Source organism: Theropithecus gelada, chromosome 11, assembly GCF_003255815.1.
Source record: "Theropithecus gelada isolate Dixy chromosome 11, Tgel_1.0, whole genome shotgun sequence".
Taxonomy (NCBI): Eukaryota; Metazoa; Chordata; class Mammalia; order Primates; family Cercopithecidae; genus Theropithecus; species Theropithecus gelada.
In genome coordinates this window covers 76,268,108-76,291,255 of record NC_037679.1, presented here as the reverse complement: position 1 = coordinate 76,291,255, position 23,148 = coordinate 76,268,108, and the positions used below count along the sequence as shown (strand labels likewise).

The window sequence follows — 23,148 nt, the reverse complement described above, 5'->3', positions numbered from 1 at the left end:
GGAGATCACAGCCACCAGACAGAGCTAACATTCTTTACTGCTAATCTCAATTTTTTAGACAAAGCTTCGCCTCCTTAATTAATCACAACTCAAAAAATCTTTGAATCTAGGGCCAGGCGTAGTGGCTCACACCTGTAATCCCAGCACTTTGGGAAGCCGAGACAGGCGGCTCACAAGGTCAAGAGATCGAGACCATCCTGAACAACATGGTGAAACCCCGTCTCTACTAAAACTACAAAAAATTAGCTGGGTGTGGTGGCTTGAGCCTGTAGTCCCAGCTACTCAGGAGACTGAGGCAGGAGAATCACTTGAACCCAGGAGGCAGAGGTTGCAGTGAGCTCAAATTGTGCCACTGCACTCCAGCCTGGTGACAAAGTGAGGCTCCATTTCAAAAAAAAAAACCTTTGAATCCACCTATGACCTGTGGGCCTCTGTTTCCAAATGTCCTGCCTTTTTAGGTCAAACCAATGGATTGCCTGCATGTAATTGATTTATGGCTTTCCCTGTAACCTCTGTCTCCTTGCCTTTAAAAACTCTTACCTGTGGCCAGGTGCAGTGGCTCACTCCTGTAATCCCAGCACTTTGGGAGGCCGAGGCAGGTGGATCACCTGAGCTCAGGAGTTCAAGACCAGCCTGGCCAACATGGTGAAACTCCGTCTCTACTAAAAATACAAAAATTAGCTGGGTGTGGTGGCGCATGCTTGTAATCCCAGCTACTCAGGAGGCTGAGAAGTAGGAGAATTGCTTGAATCTAGGAGGCAGAAGTTGTTACAGTGAGCTGAGATAGCGCCATTACACTCCAGCCTGAGCAACAGAGCAAGACTCCGTCTCAAAAAAATAAACAAACTCCCTGTAAGCCTTCAGAGAGTGTGGGTCTTAAACCATGAGCTGCCCAATTCTCCTTGATTGGGGCCCTGCAATAAATGCCTCACTTTCCCTCGCGGCAATCCCAATGTCAGTGTTTGGCTTTGCTGTGCAGGGCAAGTGGACCCCAATTAGGTTCAACTAGGGTTGGGGGACCAGCTGGATATAATCAGGGCATGAGGCCAGTTCAGCAGAAGGGTATCCTAGGGGAAATTTAAAAACACAGTTTTCCCTATGCCGAAAAGGAAAGAGACTCATTCCCTTCTTCCTTTCTTGGAGAATTTCCTTGAGAAATTTTGTGTTTGCAATTATATCTTCTGTCCCTTTGACAAGTACATAAATCTTTTGTGTATGTGCCATTCTTTTATACAATCCCATCGGGCTCTGGACACTCTCACCAATATCCCATACTTCCTTTTCTACTGCTAAACATTTCATGGACCCCAAGGTGGGAGTGGCTGGGTGAGGGTTTGGGTTCCCCCTCCTGCCATCCTAAGCATCTGGGGTACCAGCCCTGCTGCCAAGTGATCTTGTCCCTAGCCCTCTCCCCCCAGACTGGCATGAGTGTGTGTTTGTGCCAAACTTCTATTTCAAATTGCAAATATAGCTCAAGGAAAACAATTTAAGTTAAAAAAAAAAGAAAAAGAAGGCTGGGTGCCGTGACTCATACCCGTAATTCCAGCACTTTGGGAGGCCGAGGTGGGAGTTCAGGAGTTGGAGACCAGCCTGGACAACAAGGTGAAACCCTGTCTGTACATAAAAAATTGCAGAAATCAGCCAGGTGTGGTGGTGTGCGCCTGCAGTCCCAGTTACTCAGGAGCCTAAGGTGGGAGGCTGCCTTGAACCCGGGAGCAGAGGTTGCAGTGAGCTGAGATGACACCACTGTACTCCAACCTGGATGACAGACTGAAACCCTCTCTCAAAAAAAAAAAAAAAAAAAAAAAAAGAGAAAAAAAGAGGCCAGGCATGGTGACTTATGCCTATAATCCCAGCACTTTGGGAGGCCAAGGCGGGCGGATCACCTGAGGTCTAGAATTCGAGACCAGCCTGACCAACATGGAGAAACCCCATCTCTACTAAAAACCCAAAAATAGCCAGGTGTGGTGGCGCATGCCTGTAATCCCAGCTACTCTGGAGGCTGAGGCAGGAGAATCACTTGAACCTGGGAGGCAGAGGTTGCAGTGAGCCAAGATCCGTCCATTGAACTCCAGCCCGGGCAACAAGAGTGAAACTCCATCTCAAAAAAAAAAGAAAGAAAGAAGAAAGAAACAAAGAAGAGAGAAAGAAAGAAAAGAGAAAAGAAAGAAGGAAGGAAGGGAGGAAGGAAGGAAGGAAGAAAGAAAAAAAGAAAGAAAGGAAGAAAGAAAGAAAGAGAAAGAAAGAAAGAAAGAGAAAGAAAGAAAGAAAGGAAGGAAGGAAGGAAGGAAGGAAGGAAGGAAGGAAGGAAGGAAGGAAAGAGAGAGAGAAGGCCAGGCGTGTTGGTTTACGTCTGTAATCCCAGCATTTTGGGAAGCCAAATTGGGTGGATCACCTGAGGTCAGGAATTCCAGACCAGCCTGGCCAACATGGTGAAACCCCATCTCTACTAAAAATATAAAATTAGCCGGGTATGGTGGCACATGTCTGTAATTCCAGCTACTTGGGAGGCTGAAGCAGGAGAATCACTTGAACCCGGGAGGTGGAGGTTGCAGTGAGCAGAGATCATGCCACTTCACTCCAGCCTGGGTGACAAGAGAAAAACTCTGTGTCAAAAAAAAAGAAAAAGAAAAAGAAAAGAAAAAAGAGAGAGAGAGAGAAAGAAAAAGAAAGATGAAAGAAAGAAAGAAAAGAAAGAAGAAAGAGAAAGAAAAGAAAGAAGAAAGAGAAAGGAAAGAAAGAAGAAAGAAAGAAAGAGAAAGAAAAGAAAGAAAGAAAAGAAAAAAGAGACTGCCACTGTACACATTATCCATATTCTTCCTCTGCTTTATCTCTTTCTTCCCAGTGCTTATCACTGCCTAAGGATAGCACTGATGAATCCTGATAGTATTAGCAGTATCTGCTGTCACCTACGCTAACATCTCGGCTCTATGACCAGGGCATTTGTGACTTTACCCTGTTCACCTTTGTACCCACACTGCCAAAAACAGAGCAGTCATTAAATTTGGGTTTATTTGTTACACAGCAATACTAACTGATGTATATGTCTTATTTAGTAGGAAGATTGATTGTTATCCCCATTTTATAGATTAGGAAACTGAGGCTTACAGAAATTAACCTCTATTGGGCATTTGGTTATGGATGGTGAGGGAGACAGAGGTAGCAAGGATGGTGGCAAGTTCATGTTTTACAGGAGTGGATGAATGAGTAGCGCTTCCTAAGGCAGGAACTACTAAGAGAAGACAAGGTAAAGTAGAGAAGAAAGATCTTGAGTTCCCTCCTGGATAAGTTGAGTTTGAAGGGCCTAAAGGGAATGGCAGGTGAGCAGGCTAAGCCAGACTAGATCCCAGAGGAGTGGGTGGGGCAGGAGAGAGAAATGTGGATATTTCATTTGGATTTGGATCGTCATTTGAGTTGTGGACAGAGGCAAGACAGTGAAAGAAGAGGGCTTGCTGAGGCCCAAGATACCACAACATGTAACATCTGGGTGGTTGCAAAGAAGACGGAGAAGGTGCAGTCCCAGAGATGAGAGGAGAATCGGGAGACAGTGGAGTCACAGAGACCTTGTCTTGTCTTGCTCTGTCGCCCAGGCTGGAGTGCAGTGGTGTAGTCATAGTTCACTGCAACCTTGAACTCCTAGGCTCAAGTGATCCTCCCACCTCAGGCTCCAGAGTAACTGGAACTACGGGTTTAAGCCACCATGCTGGTAAAATTCAATCATTTTAAAGAGAACAATTCAGTGGCATTTAGTATATTCCCAATGCTATGCAACCACCACCACCACCTCTATCTAGTTCCAAAACATTTCCATCTCCCCAAAGTAAACCCATATCCAGGTGAGGCACGGTGGCTCACACCTGTAATCCCAGCACTTTGGGAGGCCGAGGCGGGTGGATCATGAGGTCAGGAGTTCAAGATCAGCCTTGCCAACATGGTGAAACTCTGTATCTACAAAAATACAAAAATTAGCCAGGCATGGTGGCATGCACCTGTAAGCTACTTGGGAGGCTGAGGCAGAAGAATCTCTTGAACCCTGGAGGCCAAAGTTGCAGGGAGCCGAGATCATGCCATTGCACTCCAGCTTGGGCGACAGAGAGAGACTCTGTCTCAAAAAACAAACAAATAAACAAAAACCAATATCCAGTTGATTTCCAAGTTGCCGGGAGTACTTCATTGAAGCCTCCATGTACTAACAACAGATCCTTCTAAATGTAATTGGACTTTGAGGTTTTGGAGCAAATACTTCATTTTTCTCACCCCTGTATCCCCAGGGCACACGACGCAGGGCTTTGGCACTGAACTAAACTTTTTTTTTTTTTAATGTGCAGATCCTGAGACTACCCACCCAATCCTGAGTGATAACTCCTGCGTTGAAGACTCAAATCCAGGCTCTAGCACTTTTGTCTCTGTGACTTTGAACCAGTGACTGCCACCTGGAGGAACTTTACCTTTTCTGTAGAATAGGCATAACTGTGGTACCTATTGTGGGAGGTCAGACTATGCTCCCCCAAATATGAAGGACTGTTGAGCTGGAAACAATTAAGAAACCAGTACAGGAGAGCTCTCTGCCTGCCCTCTATTAGCCTAAAATCAGGGCACAGATTTGAGGATTATTATTACTCACCTACGCTATCATAGAGGGCTTCCCATAGCACTCACTCAAGAATATTGTTATTATTACATCATATGGTTAAGATTACCGACAAGCAAAAGTCAAGCAGATCTGAAATAGAGTCCAAGACAAGGGGTCGGGCGCGGTGGCTCACGCCTGTAATCCTAGCACTTTGGGAGGCTGAGGTGGGCGGATCATTTGAGGTCAGGAGTTCGAGACCAGCCTGACCAACATGGTGAAACCCTGTCTCTACTAAAAATTCAAAAATTAGCCTGCCGTGGTGGCGGGCGCCTGTAATCCCAGCTACTAGGGAGGCTGAGGCAGGAGAATTGCTTGAACCAGGGAGGTGGAGGTTGAAGTGAGCCGAGATCGCGGCCACTGCACTCCAACCTGGGTGGCTCGTGAGACTCGTCTCAAAAAAAAAAAAAAAAAAAAAAAAGTAATAATGCAAAAACTAGCTGGGCGTGGCGGCGCGCGCCTGTAATCCCATCCACTCGGGAGGCTGAGGCAAGAGAATCGCTTGAAACCTCCCGGTTGTAGTGAGCCGAGATAGCGCCACTGCACTCCAACTTGGGCGAGAGCGAGACTCCGTCCCAAAGGAAAAAAAAAAAATCCAAGACAAGGGATCCTGAGCAAGTCCTCTCACTCTCTGAACCTCAGTTTCCCCGTCTGTAATATGGCGAGAAAGATAGTTCCTAGGGTAAATGAGGAAGGTTCAATGCTCACAGAAAGCGCTCAGCACGCGTGAGAATAGATACCATTTTTGTTAATTTTAAACACTAATTACAGATAGCACCACTGCCCTCCAGCCTGGGCGAGAGCGAGACTCCGTCCGAAAGCGGGAAAAAATAAAAAATCCAAGTCAAGGGATCCTGAGCAAGCCCTCTCACTCTCCGAACCTCAGTTTCCCCGTTTGTAATATGAGGAGAAAGTTCGTAGGTTAATTGGGGAAGGTCCAACGCGCACAGAAAGTGCTCAGCACGCGTAAGAATAGATACCATTTTTATTTGTTAATTTTAAACATTAATTACGTTTAAAAGAATCAATGCTACTATTGTTGTCCCAGACTAGAGGCGGCTTGCGCTGCCGGCTCCAAGCACAGAGCGCAATTATGTCCTCCCTTTTTCGGCGCTTCCACCCGCGCGGACCCCGGCTGATGCAGGGGAGGTGTGGCCCGCGGGTGGGCGGAGCGATCACAGGACTCGCCCCCAAGACCAGTAGGCGGGGCCAGGCGGGGCTCCCCGACCCTCTCGCGCGCGCGCGCGCGCGCGGCCCCAGGTACGCGGACAAGATGGCGGCGGCAGCAGTCGACAACGCTATGGAGGTGGTGCCGGCGCTAGCGGAGGAGGCCGCGCCGGAGGTAGCGGGCCTCAGCTGCCTGGTCAACCTGCCGGGTGAGGTGCTGGAGTACATCCTGTGCTGCGGCTCGCTGACGGCCGCCGACATCGGCCGTGTCTCCAGCACCTGCCGGCGGCTGCGCGAGCTGTGCCAGAGCAGCGGGAAGGTGTGGAAGGAGCAGTTCCGGGTGAGGTGAGCCAGCAGCCCCGCGCCCCGGCTGCGCGCCCACCGCCCGCGCCCCCCGGGGCCGGGCAGCCGCCCCGCTCGCTCCCCGCGGCCGCCCCGAGCGCGAACCCCACCCCGGACCCCTTCCCGCGGACAGACAGACAAAGGCCTCCAGGCCCCGGACCCTGCGGGGCCACACCAGGCGGACCCCCGGGTCCCCAAATGGCGCATCTGTGAGCGTCTCGTAGCCGGGCCCTCGGTCAAGGGTGACGCTGGCGGCGGCGCGGCTCGTCCCTTTTGCGCGCTTCTTTTGTGCCCGACTCCGGGCTGAAATGTTTACATGGACCCAGTGATGCATCGATCGGGCGGGCGCAGCATCCCCGGGCTGGTTGTGGACGGCACAGATTTCAGCGTGGCCCCGGGATGAAATCTGGCCCTGCACACTCCCTCTGTGACCTTGGGGGGAGCGACTTCCCTTTTTTTGAGCCTCGTTCATAGACTTTGAGTGGTGGTGATCATTAGACCTTTCACCGTGGTTATTAAATTAGATGATGTGCGGGAGGCACGCACGCAGGGCCCCGGTTTCTAGGAGGCGCTCAATGAATACTCACTGTCATTGTCATTATTATTATTATTGTTATTACAACTCTCCCCATTTTAGAGATGGGGAATGGAGACATCATTCATGCCGCTACGCCAAGGTCACACCAGGAGTGAGTGAGTGAATGCCGGTGGGGTTTTGAACTAGGTCCCTCGCCGGGGTCCCTCTTACCACGGGACCCCGCTGCTGTCCCTGTTTCCAAGGCTGCCTTGGATTCGTGGCCGCCTGCCTTTGAGTCTCTGTAAAGCTGAGGGGGTGTTTCTCTCCTCGTAGGTGGCCTTCCCTTATGAAACACTACAGCCCCACCGACTACGTCAATTGGTTGGAAGAGTATAAAGTTCGGCAAAAAGCTGGGTTGGAAGCGCGGAAGATTGTAGCCTCGTTCTCAAAGAGGTTCTTTTCAGAGCACGTAAGAATCTGTTGATGTGGCTCTAAGCTTTGGCCTGCTGGTGTATGTGTCTGGGTCTGCAGGCATGAGCTCATCCAGCTCTTTTTCGTATCTCCCTTTTCAATGCTCTCACAATCCCTTACTCACTTAGATGGCTGCAAGAGTCATTGTGTCCTTTTCCTCCTATCCAACAACACGAAGCCATTTGTCTGTGCCAGCTTTACTTTTCTAAAGCCAGAGAGAGAATGGGGGTGGAGGGAGCAGGGAGGGACCCACGCAGCACAATGTAGACGGAGTCCAGATCAGCATTATTTCTCAAGTGGGTTCAACGGATTTTATTTGCAACCCCTGCGTAATTTGGGGAATCATCAATGATTGAACACTATAAATTTCTCCCGGTTGTTTTCCCAGAAGGGTTGACGAAATTAATGTGGTTCTTCTCTCTGGCTTTGCAGGTTCTAACCAGTAGTGAACTGCATTATTTGTTAAGGTAACAGAGGATTAAAAGCTACCTACAAATCAGAGTTATTAGTCCCTGAAATAAATTGTCTTTCATTCATTATCCCTGAAAAGTTTTTGTTTGTTTTTTTTTAATATCGCTGAAATACATGGTGGGTTTTTTGGGGTTTTTTTTTCTTTCTTTCTTCAAAACGTCTCATGGAAGTTTCTTTTTTCTTTTTTTGAGACAGAGTCTTGTTTTGTCTCCCCGGCTGGAGTGCAGTGGCACAATCTCAGCTCACTGCAACCTCCTGCTCCTGGGCTCAAGCAATTCTCATGTCTCAGTCTCCCAAGTAGCCAGGACTACAGGCATGTGCCACCATACCTGGATAATTTTTGTATTTTTAGTAGAGATGGGGTTTCACCATGTTGGTCAGGCTGGTCTTGAACTCCTGGCCTCAAGTGATCCGCCGGCCTCGGCAAACCAAAGTGTTGGGATTACAGGCGTATGCCAGGCCTCACGGAAGTTTCTGTATGTTCTCATCCCTTTTTGTAACTCTGGAAAATAATCCACACTAATGTTTTGAGTTCAACAAACTATTAGATATTTATTTCTGGTTGGGGTTCTAGAAATAGAGCCAATCTGATTTATTTCTCTTTTTTGTTTTACTAAAGACTCCTTTGGATTCTGTAATTTTATTTACTGTTAGTTAATGGAGTTCATAATTTGAAATGTTTTCAAGGCTTTTCAAGTTTTGAAAGGGAAAATTTGAACTTTGGACAAATTTGAATGTTTTCCCCTATGGAGAATACAAATAGACCTTCCTTAGTGTAATTGGTTTCTATAAATATTTATTAGTGTTAGAATAAACAAAATTTGTATTCTACTTTGGAGAAGCCATGCCCTGGCTAAAAGCATTCGTAATCACAAATTGTAAATGCTGATCTGAATGTGTTTGCACATACGTAGATTTTGGTACTAGCTATGTTTGGTGCAATTGGTCATGGACTATGAGCCTGCAACCTCCTCTAGTCCAGCTGGTTTTGTGTATGTTTTGAACAGTCTGTGCCTCTGTGTAATAATGATGGATTGTTGTGTTTTTTCCTCAGCTCCCCCTTTCCCTGTACCACTGCTTAATTAGAAGTATGTCAAGGACTTTGAACACAGCGGGAGCATACTTAACATTAATCTGTGGGTGGGTGATTGCTTTGGCCCAGGATCTTGGTGTTCCTGTGTTCTCGGAATGCACACAGGTTGACCTGAAATGTTCTGGCTACTTGCAAAAAGAAAACTGAGAGAAGCCATAGAATTTTAAACTGAGAAGATTTTTTTTTTTTTTTTTTTTGAGACAGAGTTTCACTCTTGTTGCCCAGGCTGGAGTGCAATGGCGTGATCTCGGCTCACTGCAACCTCTGCCTCCCAGGTTCAAGTGATTTTCCTGCCTCAGCCTCCCGAGTAGCTGGGATTACTGGCATGCACCACTACGCCCGGCTAATTTTGTATTTTTAGTAGAGACGGGGTTTCTCCATGTTGGTCAGGCTGGTCTCTAACTCCTGACCTCAGGTGATCCGCCCACCTCAGCCTCCCAAAGTGCTGGGATTACAGGTGTGAGCCACCACGCCAGGCCTTAACTGAGAAAACCTTAAAGCCATTTGCACCTGAATTTACAGAGGAGAAAACATGCCCAGTGGATTACAGGAGCTGCCTGATCTACTAGGCTTACCTCCCGGGCCCTCTTCTCTTAGTTGAGTACAGCATAGACTATGTGAAGTAGTCATTAGGAGATTTTGTAGTTCTAGTCCTTGTTCAGGCTGGAGTGCAGTGGCGCGATCTCAGCTCACTGCAGCCTCTGCCTCCTGGGTTCAAGCGATTCTCCTGCCTCAGCCTCCTGAGTGGCTGGGATTACAGACAGGCACCACCATGCCTGGCTAATTTTGTATTTTTAGTAGAGAAAGAGTTTCCTCCATGTTGGTCAGGCTGGTCTCGAACTCCCGATCTCAGGTGATCTGCCTGCCTCGCCCTCCCAAAGTGCTGGGATTACAGGCATGAGCCATCACACCCGGCTGCTGCTGCTGCTGCTTTTTTTTTTTTAGACAGAGTTTCATTCTTGTTGCCCAGGCTGGAGTGCAATGGCGCAATCTCGGCTCACTGTAACCTCTGCCTCCCGGGTTCAAGTGATTCTTCTGCCTCAGCCTCCCAAGTAGCTGGGATTACAGGCATGCCTGGCTAATTTTGTATTTTTAGTAGAGACAGGGTTTCACCATGTTGATCAGGCTGGTCTCAAACTCCTTCCCTCAGGTTATCCACCTGCCCTGGCCTCCCAAAGTTCTGGGATTACACTCAGGAACCACTGTTCCTGGCCAGAGCTAGTTTTCTTTACATTAGAACTCTGAGTTGTCAGTTTCAGAAATTCTAGTCTATGAAAACATAATTGATTGCAAATAACAAGAAGATCTCAGTAAATTATTGTTACTTTATGTTATTTTCTACCCATGACTGGTAGTGCAAGGTAGTGTAGAATAACTGTTAGCACTGTCTTTAGTAGTGGACATCTTTATTTCAACTCAAATTTGTGAGAGTGACAGTTGCATCAATACTCATAATTGAGGCCTACTTGTATATGTCTTCTTCATAGGTTCCTTGTAATGGCTTCAGTGACATTGAGAACCTTGAAGGACCAGAGATTTTTTTTGAGGATGAACTGGTGTGTATCCTAAATATGGAAGGAAGGTAAGCCATAGCTTTAGCAGGGATTTGTTTGTTTTAATAAGTCCAGAATAAATTGCTGTAATTTCTGTGTGGCTAAACCCTGGAACATGTGATTCCAAATATTTCACGCCTGGTCATAGTTACAGTTTTGAAAAGTTCTGTGTATATTAGGTAGATACACCAAGACAATTGACATATAAAGAAACCTTACAAAAATCCTTTTGGAAAGAAAATGGAATTAATGTTTAGCTCTACTGTGGGTCAGATACTGTGCTCCGGACCCTTGTATCTGTTGTGTTGTTTAGAAACCTTCTGGTAATAGGCTGGGCACGGTGGCTCACGCCTGTAATCCCAGCACTTTGGGAGGCCGAAGCGGGTGGATCGTCTGAGGTCAGGAGTTCGAGACCAGCCTGGCCAACATGGTGAAACCCCATCTCTACTTAAAAAAATACAAAAAATTAGCTGGGTGTGGTGGTATGCACCTGTAATCCCAGCTACTCGGGAGGCTGAAGCAGGAGAATCACTTGAACCCAGGAGGCAGAGGTTGCAGTGAGCCGAGATCGTGTCATTGCCCTCCAGACTGGGGGACAAGAGCGACACTTCGTCTCAAAAAAAAAGAAACTTTCTGGTAATAGAAATCATGCTTCCTTCATTATTACCTCTCCACTTACTACCAAATTTGCCTATCATGAATCGAATCTTTTAATTAAAAAATAATAATTTCTTAGGCATGTCTTAATTTAATGGATGATTTTTTACAATTTCTGAATTGTGGTACAAAATAATCTTACTTTGGTCTTTGAACACTGTAGGTCTTTGGGTGAGCCTTTCTTTTATCTTCCAGTCAGAAAACTGTGTACTTTCTGCTGTGAAGGTTAATTTCCAGTTTTTACCTGAAAGATGACTGGGCTTCCAGCCTAACTTGCCTGTGGAAAAGACTTTCTGCTCTAAAAGTTCTGAAAACTTTCTAGTGATGGAAGATAAGAATGCTAGTTTAACATCTTCCTTAAAAGGAATCTTTGCGAAATATCTCACAAACAAGGGATAAAATATTTCTGTTGTTTTTTAAAGGGGACTTAGGAGAGAGAAATATCTATCAGTGGAACAACTGTGGGTAGAGGTAAGATGTGTCACTATTCTAGGCCTTGGATGAGTTCAGATGCAGAGGTCATTTTTCCATTTCTATTTTGGTTTATCTATAAATGAATTGAAGTATGATCTAGTAGTCAGTATTGTGCAGTCTTAAAAATAAAAGCTGACTTGTGTTTTTTTAATGTGCATATGTACTTTTAAATACATAAATGGGACCTCATACATACTTTGTTGGTTGTTTTGGTTTGATGTTTAGTACAGACTGGGTTTTTTTCTTATTTATGCTGTTTCCTTTTTCCTCCCTATTCCCTCTGTTTACATTGGCCTTTCCTGCCGCCACCTCTGTAATTCTTGATAACAGCCCAGGTTGCATTCTTCATGCTGACAGACAGTGATGAGTATGGGAAGGGATCGTTATTGCACAAAATTGGGATCACATAATAGGTACTTTTCTATATTGTGTTTTCTCATTCAACAGTACGTTATGGAAATCCATCCCCTTCAATGGGTAAAACATCAAAATCACGTTTGTTAATGTCTACTTACTCTTCTGTGGTACGTTACATAATTTATTTACTTATTTTTATTTTTATTTTTTTGAGATGGAATTTCACTCTTGTTGCCCAGGCTGGAGTGTAGTGGCACGATCTTGGCAACCTCTGCCTCCTGGGTCGAAGAGATTCTCCTGCTTCAGCCTCCCGAGTAGCTGGGATTACAGGTGCCCGCCACCACACCCGGCTAATTTTGTATTTTTAGTAGAGACAGTGTTTCACCATGTTGGTCAGGCTGGTCTCAAACTCCTGATATGAGGTGATCTGCCGGTCTCGGCCTCTCAAAGTGCTAAGATTATGGGCGTGAGCCACTGTGCCCGGCCTACATGATTTTCCTATAGATGGACAACCACTTTATTTTTCCATTTTGTGTCACTGTGAGGAGTGATGTTTCTAGGCAGTAGTCTTGGGAATGGGTTTCCCAGTTCAGACTAGAGGTTGTTATTGAAAGACATAAAATAGATAGCATATCCTGGAATGTGAAGACTTACTGTCACAAAAAATGTCAGTTCTCCCCAAATTAATATATAAACCTAGTGTCATTCCAATTAGGATTCAAACAAAGTCTTCTTTTGGGGGGTGGTGAGAAGGGGGGGTTGTTTTGCTTTTTTCTTTTCTTTCATTTAGATGTCATAAAATATATACAGAAGACTAAATTCACAAGAAGAGCCAAAAAACAGTCTTTTAGTAATCGTAATGGGAAACTGGCATCACTAGATATTAGGCCATCTTAGAAAGCTACTTATAATCCAAACAGCACAGTAATTCAATAAAAATAGCTGCATCAGTAGCAGAGGATAAGTGACAGATGCATCCCAGAATAAAAGATAATTTAATATATTTAAACTCAGAGGGAAAAAAATGGATTTTTAAAGAAATGGTACTGGACATAACTGAATATCCATCTGGAAGAAAGGAAAACGTGCATCATACGCAAACATTTTTCCAAAGGATTAAACAACTGAAATTTTTAAGTGATCACAGTGAACATTCCTTAAGAAAATAGGGAACTTCATGTAGTCTAGGGAGACCACCTTAACCAAGAATGACAATGCGGAGGCGGTGAAAGAGCAGACACTTCTATATGGCCAAGAGATCATGAATGAAGTCAGTAGAACTCAAGAGATACTGAAAAACGTACAAAGGTTAGGAGGATGGCATTCACAGAAGAACAAATCCTAATGGCTAGCAGTCATGGAAAAAACCCTTTAATGCTCTATTCAGAAAGTATTAAATAGGCCGGGCACAGTGGCTCACGCCTGTAATCCCAGCACTTTGGGAAGCTGAGTCCGTGGATCATCTGAGGTCAGGAGTTCGAGACCAGCCTGGCCAACGTGGTGAAACCTTGTCTCTACAGAAAAATACAAAAATTAGCCAGACTTGGTAGCAGGCACCAATAATCCCAGCTACTCGGGAGGCTTAGGCAGGAGAATTGCTTGAACCCGGGAGGCGCGGGAGGTGGAGGTTACAGTGAGCTGAGATCACACCATTGCATTCCAGCCTGGGCGACAAGAGTGAAACTCCATCTCAAAAAAAAAAAATAGAAGTGTTAAACAACAATGAAGTACTACCATTTTACGTATCAGATTCCCAAAAGTGATGAAAATGCATATCCGGTAAAGACATATATTATAGTCTTTTTAGAAATAAATATGAATAGGTTACCCCTTGGCCCAACACATATATTTTGACCTTAAAAAAGGATTGTTTGTTTTAGAAACAGAGTCTCACTCTGTCACCCAGGCTGGAATGCCATGACACAATCATAGCTTACTGCAGAATCAAACCCCTGGGCTCAAGTGATCCTCCTGCCTTAGCCTCCCGTGTAGTTAGGACTACAGGCACTTGCCATTACACCTGGCTAATTTTTTCTATTTTTTGTATAGATAGAGTCTTGCTTTGTTGCCCAGGCAGGTATTAAACTCCTGGCCTCAGGAGATCTTCCCGGCCAGGCATGGTGGCTCACACCTGTAATCGCAGCATTTTGGGAGGCCGAGGCGGGTTGATCACTTGAGGTCAGTGATCCTGGCTACTCGGGAGGCTGAGACAGGAGAAGTGCTTGAAGCCAGGAGACTGAGGTTGCAGTAAGCCGAGATTGCGCCACTGCACTCCAGCCTGGGCGACAGACTTGGTCTCAAAAAAAAAAAAAAGGATCCTTTTGCTTTGGCCTCCCAATGTGCTGGGATTACAGGTGTGAGCCACCATGCCCAGCCCTGTTTATTTTTTGAGACAGGGTTTCATCCTGTTGCCCAGGCTGGAGTACAGTGGTGCAGTCATGGCTCACTGTAACTTGAACTCCTGGGTTCAAGGGATCCTCCGGCCTCAGCCTCCTGAGTAGCTAGGAATATAGGCATGTGCCATTATGCCTGGCTAATTTTTATTTGGTAGAGACAGTGTCTCACTATGTTGCCCAGGCTGGTCTTGAACTCTTGGCTTCAAGTGATCCTCCCACCTTGGCCTTCCAAAGTGCTAGGACTATAAGTGCAAGCCAACAAACAAGATTGTTTTTAAATGATAGAATACCCCACATTTAAAAATATTTTGGGATATCAGTTTTCATGGAAGACCCTATTTGTATTCATTCCTGGCAAATGCTTGTGGTTTGGATATGGAAAGCATAGGAAAGAAAAAGTGTAGTTTCCATAAATACTAAAGCATCAGTTGGAAATCAGTTTGTGTTTATGATGTGCTGTGTGGTCTTAAAAAAGAGGATGGGAGATCGAGACCATCCTGGCGAACACGGTGAAACCCCGTCTCTACTAAAAAATACAAAAAACTAGCCGGGCGAGGTGGCGGGCGCCTGTGGTCCCAGCTACTCGGGAGGCTGAGGCAGGAGAATGGCGTAAGCCCGGGAGGCGGAGCTTGCAGTGAGCCGAGATCGCGCCACTGCACTCCAGCCTGGGCGACAGAGCGAGACTCCGTCTCAAAAAAAATAAATAAATAAATAAATAAATAAATAAAAAGAGGATGCCCTACAATAAAGATTAGAAACAGCATAGTAAAAGGGCATACACTGGGCCGGGCGCGCTGGCTCATACCTGGAGTCCCAGCACTTTGGGAGGCTGAGGCGGTCGGATCACCTGAGGTCAGGAGTTCGAGACCTGCCTGGCCAACGTGGAGAAACCTCGTCTCTACTGCAAATACAAAAAATTAGCCGGGCATGGCATGCCTGTAATCCCAGCTACTCAAGAGGCTAAAGCAAGAGAATTGCTTGAACCTGGGAGGCGGAGGTTGCAGTGAGCTGAGATTGTGCCACTGCACCCCACCCTGGGTGACAGAGTGAGACTCAGTCTCAAATAAATAGATAGATGGATTAGATAGATAGATAGATAAATAAATGCATACGTTGTACCCAAGAAAAGTATCCCAGAATGACCAATACTGAGACATATTTTAGTAAAATTGCTGGATTTTAAAGACAGGAAAGTCCTTTGAGCATCCAAGCAAAAAAGATAAAGTCATTTATAAGGAAAAGAAAATGAGAATATCATCAGACTTTTCAACAGAATTTTTTATGCCAAAGGAAAAAATAACTTATTTAAGAGACTCAATGATCTAAGGAAAATGTCAGCCAAGGATTTTTATATCCAGCCAAACTGACTTCCAGATATGAAGACTACACACAAACTTAACAACTTACAAGAATTCAGTGACTTTTCAGTCCTTCCTGAGAAATCTCCTGGAAAATGAATTTCAAATGACCAAAAACCACTCCCACCACCCCCCACCAAAAAAAAAAAAAAAAAACAGAAAAACACGGGCAGTGAGCACTAAATATGTATTTGTCGATTTAAATTCAAATGAGGGTTCTAGGGAAGAAAGTATTGCATGTGTAATGTCTATAGGATATGTCAGTATAAATATAATGCATCTGTTTAAATAAATGAATGGACAGTGGGGGAGAACATATGCAAAATATTTACCTGTTTTCAGTAATCATAAAAGTGATGAGTAATCCCAGCACTTTGGGAGGCTGAGGTGGGCAGATCATGAGGTCAGGAGATTGAGACCATCCTGGCCAACATGGTGAAACCCCGTCTCTACTAAAATACTTTAAAAAAAAATTAGCTGGGTGGGGTGACACCGCCTGTAATCCCAGCTACTTGGGAGGCTGAGGCAGGAGAATAGCTTGAACCCGGTAGGTAGAGATTGCAGTGAGCCGAGATCACACCACTGCGCTGCAGCCTGGCGACAGAGCAAGACTCCGTCTCAAAAGTGATAAGAACATTAGTCTTGTTATTCTGAGGGCTGGTGTGTGTGTATGAGAGAGAGCTGTGGAATGAAGTAAATGAATAACAATGTGATATTCTAATTTTATCACCTGTGATATCCTGGAGAAGCAGAATTCTCCCGAAATAAAGAAGACATAGATATAAGATAGAAGGTCAGAGCCATATATTTTTGAATTAGAAGTGTCAGTATGAACTCAAAAGATATTTTATGTTTAAATGCATGTAGGTATATGTAAGTACATGTGCATATGTACATGTACACATACGTGCACATAAACACTAGGCTTCCTAGGTGTGTCCACTGAAAAGATCTAGAAACAATAACCAACCTAGTGGAATTGATCTTCCCTGGTATCCAGATTGTCATCTTGATACAACATTTTCCACAAAAGAAGCCAGGGTTTTTGAAGAAAGACTGGTTCTGTGTCCAATGCAAGGATTTTAAAAGATGAGCCTGGAGCATCCTGGAAACCTAACCAGATAGTAAGAAAACTGACACTACTTTATGTCGGAAGTATTGGGGAACCAATGTGAAGAGGCTTCCAGTGGCCAAAGATGTGACAGTTTGAGCATCAGTGTGGATAATAACAGGAATGGATTGAAATGCGTCGAATATGCTTAGCTCGATGAGTTCATAATCATACTAAAAACAATTGGTCACCTTTGAAGGATAAATAGAAACCCACATCATTATTTTGAAAAATTGTAAATGGAAGATATCAGCATTTATCCTGCCTTTTCCATGGAGGTTTTTCCTTATAGAAGTATCACAGCTAATGAATTAAGAAGGGTTGGTTGAATTTTAATGTCACCACTTTGTAACGTCAAATGAATTAACAGATCAAGACATTGCGTAGCAGTGCTGCTGACATCACAAAAGAGACACCCAGGCATTATTGCCTCCTGATGGGAGAATGCACTACCTTCTATGAAGTTGTCTTGCTAAATTAATGAAATCTGTATCTCATGTAGCTTCTACATCCAATTTACAGGCAATCAGAAGACAGAAGAACATGTTAAACTACATCATGTGGGTACAGTCAGCAAATTCCAGATGATGGGAAACTGCAGGTGTAACAATCCAGATTCTTCAACAAATAAATTGCAAGGGGAAAAAAAGATGGAGGAGGATCCTGTAGATTAAGAGAGTTAAAAGACATCAAAACAGACTCGCCTGTTTAGGGATGCATATTTCATGGTAATACTAAAGAGAAAAGCAAGAAAGTGATAATCATAGAGGTGTGGTTTGTGATTATTGTTGAGGGGGACCCCAGAGGGCTTCTTGGCTGTTTGCAAAGTTTTCTTTTTTCTTTCTTTTTTTTTTTTTTTCAGACGAGTCTCCCTCTGTCGCCCAGGCTGGAGTGCAGTGGCACCATCTTGGCTCACTGCAAGCTCCGCCTCCCAGGTTCACCCCATTCTCCTGCCTCAGCCTCCCGAGTAGCTGGGACTGTAGGCGCCCACCACCACGTCCGGCCAATTTTTTGTATTTTTAGTAGAGATGGGGTGTCACTGTGTTAGCCAGGATGGTCTCGATCTCCTGACCTTGTGATCCGCCCGCCTCGGCCTCCCAAAATGCTGGGATTACAGGCGTGAGCCACCCACCGTGCTGGCCACAAAATTTTCTGTCTTGGCAAGAGTGGTAGATCCAGGAATGTGTCTTATAATGATTCATTAAGCTACTTGTTTGTTTCACACAATTTTCTAGCTGATGTGTTGTACAACTCAAAGATTAAAAAGTAGATAAAACATAGATTATTCTGCAGGTTTTCATTGACCTCCCTCAAGATTGGCAAGTTGTTTGTTTCTTCATGATGTCAGCCAGATAAGTTTCATCACTGTCTGTCTCCTATCCCCATATATATTTGGGATATGTGGTGTAGAATTTTATTCACTCAACAAGTGTTATGGAACATCTACTATGTGCCAAACGCTATTCTAGGCACTGGGGATACAGCAGTGAACAACACACAAAAAAATCCCTGCCTTCATGGGGCTTATACTGTAGTTGGGAAGATAGGCACTAAGAAAAATAAGAAATTGGTTACATTAGAAAATGAAAAATGCTATAGAGAAATATAATCGGGGAATAAGGCAGGGGAATGGTGAGGTGGTACCATTTAAAATAATGTAGGGGGCCTTACTCAAGGGGACATTTGAGTTGAAACCTAGGAGGAGGTGAGAACAGACTACAGTCTCCGGGGAGAATGTACTAGGCAGAAGGAACAGGGCACTAAGGTGAGCACCCGCTGGAGAGTAAAGGAACAGCTGGAATGCTTGGGTGGCTGGACTGAGGGGGAGTGGCAGGAATTGGGGTCAGAGAGGTAATGGGGCGAGAGTTCAAGAGACCTTTTAGGTCCTCATTAGGACTGGGCTTTTTCTTGGAGCAAGGTGGGAAACCGCTGGAGACTTGGAGTCGAGGATTGGGTGACATGACTGTACATGTTACTGGAGTGCTCTGGCTGCCGTATTGAGGATAGAATGGAGGGGCCAGGTCTGAAGCGGGAAGCCGAGGTAGGAGGATATTGCTGCAACACAGAGAAATGCTGATGGTGGCATGTGGGAGTAATTGGGAAGTGTGCACATTTTGGATGTAATTTGAAGATAGTACTGATAGCTTTGGCTGACAGGTCTCGAGTATGGCTTATGAGAGAAAGCAAGGCATCCAGTATGACTTGCAGGTTTTTGGCCTTACTAGAATGATGGAGACGCCTTGATCTGAGATGAGGGTGACTCTGGGAGGGGAAGAAAGATGAAGGCGCTCAGCTCTCTAAGCGGGATGTAGAGCAGATGGATAATAGTTGATATACAGGTCTGGAGTTCAAGAGAGAACTCTGGTCTGGAAAATAGGAGTTTTCATAATATGTGAAGCCATGAGGAACTCACTGTGGCAGTGAGTGCCCAGGCCCAAGTGGCCCAAGCAGGGGGACCAGCAAAGGATTCTAGATGCCTCCCCATCTTCTGAACCTTCCCCAGCTCAATTCCTTTTTCAGGCTGCTCTTCCATTTCCTTTTACCAAAGATACAGGCAAGTAAGTCTGAAGCCAGGCAGATAACTGTTCCTCCAATTTCAGTACAACTAATTTAGTATTATATTACAATTCAAAGACTGCTATCTACTTCCATTATAATTATTATAAGATAATGAACCAATCATATTTTTCTTGTTCAGCAAACTACATGGTATGTTAGTGTAATGTAAAAAATAAATAACTGAAAATTTTCAAATCTTAATTCTTACTGACTTGTTTGTTTCCAGAAAAGCTTTGACCTGGAAATACTACGCGAAAAAAATTCTTTACTACCTGCGGCAACAGAAAATTTTAAATAATCTTAAGGCCTTTCTTCAGCAGCCAGATGACTATGAGTCATATCTTGAAGGTGGGTATTTTCCCATATATGTGGACAGTAGTATTTCTATAGGTAACTGATTAGTTTTTTAAGACCAGCAGAGGGAATTGTTGTGTTCCTTGTGGTAAAGTGGAAAAGTAAATCATGTTTCGTGGGCTTCTGCAGATTGGATTATAGGGCCTGACCAATGAGGTAGTTCAAACTATTAAATTTAGAGCTAAGATTTTATCAAAGTCCACTAAAGAAACAGTGTTTTTTAAAGATGCATCATTGGCTTAAAGTGTGAGAGTGATACTTTAGCTAATGAAGTAAATTCCTATTTTTCTGAGCTTTAAGGCATAATTTCCAAATCAGAAGTAAATATATCCAATTTTGTCTCCCTATGACCTTCAGTAAATCCCTTAACCTCCCGGGTTGGAGTTTATTGAGGACAGAATGTTCTTGGGCATCAGTGAGTCTGTTTGTCCATAATGAAAGGTGAGAAGGAAGAAGTTGAGTGGACAGGCAAGAAGAAAGGAGTGGAGAATCTTTTTGTTCTTATTAAGTTGAACAGGAACAAAGTGAGACTTCCATTTTTTTAAAATGATTTTGAATTCCTAAAATATTACACAAACATTCCCATACATTATGGTTATGAAATATAAATATGACTGGTCATTTACTTTTATTCCCTACCTCTGGTGATTTACCAGATTGTTGATTTTTTTGCATTCCAGTGTATCTCATAGTCATGTTCCTATTTTGTTACTATTTAAAAAAAAAAATTATGTATTTATTTTTAGAGACGGGGTCTTGCTATGTCACCTATGCTAGGTTCAAACTCCTGTGCTCAAGTGTCACCACACCTGGCTGGCTTCTATAACTAGTCTCATGCAGTCTGTGGCTGCCTCTCCTGGCAACAACTTTCTGAGTAATACTTGATTTCATGAACATTATCCCCTCTTCCCTCCAAGTCAGCCAATATATCAGTGCCAGCCCAATTAGAAACCTAGCTTTCACCACTGCATGTGAAACCTGCAGTGTGGACAACTGATTTCCCTTTTATATTAAACCTCTACCTGCTTTTCAGTGCCCTGCATGATCTGGTCCAGACCTATGCTCCGTACTCTCCAGGATGTCCCATTTGCTCCAGCCAGGCCATTGTCTAGACTGGTGCCCCACAAATACACCTGGCTTCACTTCCTCATTCATGATATCCCTCCTCCTCATAATCCCTCTTGAAAATCCAACTCCCCTCCATAATTCAGCTCAAGCCTCACTTCCATTAAATTTCCACTGACTACTTGGAGATTTTATTCACCTCAGAGATACAGCAGCATTTAATAGTAAACTGTCTTGCATTTTTTCTGTTTCCTGTGTATACATTTTGTTTCTGTAACTAGTCCCTAAGCTTCATGTGTTGTGGTCCTTGTGTTAGGATCACTGTATACCCCACAATGCTTAGTGTAAATGCTTATCAAGTGTATGAAAACCTAGTGTCATCCAAAAGGAAGTGAAATATCTCACCACCCTAGAATCCCCTCATTTGTATACTGGAGTTGAGAAGCATCCTATCTTCTGTTATTTCACAGTTAAGAGTAGTGTATATATATATATATTTTTGTAGCTTATGTATGAAAACAAATACTCCTTTTTTATTTTCTAAATACAAAGTTACAGTTTTCGAAGAACTTCCACATCAGTGTCATAAGCATTGGGAAGCCATTGGAAATTGTTTAGTAGTTGAGTGAATGACAGTTGACTCTCCAAGGTTCTGATCCTTGGTGAGTGACTAGAATAATGCTGATGCCATCAAAGAAGTCTGGGAATCATAGCATTAGGAAAGAACAGACTTCAGAAATGTGCAGCATAAACTGCTTCAGCCTCCAGGTAGGGAAGCTGGGGCCCATGGAGGCCCAGGAGCCAGTCCCTGGCTGGTGGCAACACTGAGACTGGGGTCGAGGTGTCTTGACACTCATTCAATTGCTTTCAGCTCTGGAGCATTGGTAAGGGGGTCCAGGTTCTGAGCTGGTCTGGGATCTCTTGAATTTAACGTGACTCGAGAGCTTCCCACGTAACAGTGTCCTTACCCAAATGATGCTGTTAGCCCTTCAGTCTCTGCTTCCAAAATTGCCTAAGACTGTGAAGAGGAGTGATTCTTAAGAGACTGTCTGCAGTGTGCTCTGTACAGCTTTTCAGCTGTACGTTCCCTGAGCATAATTTGTTATCTCATTGGAAAGTAGGGTTAGCTCCAGAGTCCATTTACTGTTCGCCCTTGAGAGGTGTAATCTGTTGAAATGGCACATCTGTCATGGAGGGCTTTCAGAAATTTTTTTTTTGCTAAAGGAACTGCCTTATACCATTAAGTTTTCAGAGTTGTTGGATTTGGAACCTATAAGAGCTAGGGAGAGAGAAGTAGCTTGAAAAGATCTCCTCGATGTCATTTACTTTTCTTTGTAATAGAATATGAGACTGTGCCACATACCATGCAGTTTTTTAGTCCATGACTTCTGAGAGAAGTTTGGTTTGTGTATTTATTTTTTTAAAAGTGTAAGCTACTTTGTTATGAAAATGTTTGTTGCTCCTTCTCAGTGTGTTAGCAGCAAGGTCCGCGGCCAAAACATGAAGCTTATCCAGTGGGATGGTGTAAAGAGCCATGTCCCAGGATGTCCAGGGTAAAATGCCAACCTAATAAGAAAAGGGTAACGTAAGAATTTATTCGGTAATTCTTGTTCATTTTCAGGTGCTGTATATATTGACCAGTACTGCAATCCTCTCTCCGATATCAGCCTCAAAGACATCCAGGCCCAAATTGACAGCATCGTAGAGCTCGTTTGCAAAACTCTTCGGGGCATAAACAGTCGCCACCCCAGCTTGGCCTTCAAGGCAGGTGTGGCATTGCTTTGGATCAAGCTGTATTTACGAAAGAAAATCTAGAGGAATTGGTTAATTTGAGTTGAGAGATTTGTTAGTGTGCTCCCATTATGTCACGAAAAAGTGATAAAATGATGTGACCACGTGTTTACCTGGTTGAAGTGTTGAACTTAAAACAGTTCAAATACATACTGCCTTCTGCTTCCTAGATTGGCAACACTTGATTAATATTGCTAGGCCATTACCAATGTCTTCATCTTGTGGGTAGTTTGGGGCACCTGTCACAACCTTATTTGTGCTTGGGTCCAGAGTAGATCTCTGTGTTTCAGGTGAATCATCCATGATAATGGAAATAGAACTCCAGAGCCAGGTGCTGGATGCCATGAACTATGTCCTTTACGACCAACTGAAGTTCAAGGGGAATCGAATGGATTACTATAATGCCCTAAACTTATATATGCATCAGGTAAATATAGGTACATAGTATATTACCGTAGTAATATGGTATAGTAATTTTATTTTCTCTTTTTAGAGACAGGGTCTTGCTCTGTTGCTCAGGCTGGAATGCAGTGGCGCAATCATAGCTTACTGCAGCCTCAAGCTCCTGGGTTCAAGCGATCCTGCCGCATCACCCTCCTGAGAAGCTCGGACTATGTGCCACCATACCGGCTAATTTTTTATTTTTTGTACAGATGCGGTCTTGCTGTGTTGCCCAGCCTGGTCTCAAACTGCTGGCCTCAAGTGATCCTCCCGCCTTGGCCTCCCAAAGCGCTGGGATTATAGGTGTGAGCCACTGTGCCCATCCTATATGTATTTTTTTA

General features: G+C 44.2%; 1 protein-coding gene across 2 annotated transcripts in view; it reads left to right on the top strand.

The window, feature by feature from the left end:
- The first annotated feature begins 5,833 nt into the window (after positions 1 to 5,833).
- FBXO21 (F-box protein 21) overlaps positions 5,834 to 23,148 on the top strand; it is a 48,144-nt gene continuing 30,829 nt past the window's right edge. For both annotated transcript variants that reach the window (XM_025401119.1, XM_025401120.1), the window contains exons 1-6: positions 5,834 to 6,142; positions 6,990 to 7,125; positions 10,179 to 10,273; positions 19,383 to 19,504; positions 22,197 to 22,343; positions 22,657 to 22,793. In XM_025401119.1, the coding sequence (XP_025256904.1) occupies positions 5,904 to 6,142; positions 6,990 to 7,125; positions 10,179 to 10,273; positions 19,383 to 19,504; positions 22,197 to 22,343; positions 22,657 to 22,793 (876 nt within the window). In that variant the 5' untranslated portion in view covers positions 5,834 to 5,903. The remainder of the gene's footprint in view (positions 6,143 to 6,989; positions 7,126 to 10,178; positions 10,274 to 19,382; positions 19,505 to 22,196; positions 22,344 to 22,656; positions 22,794 to 23,148) is intronic.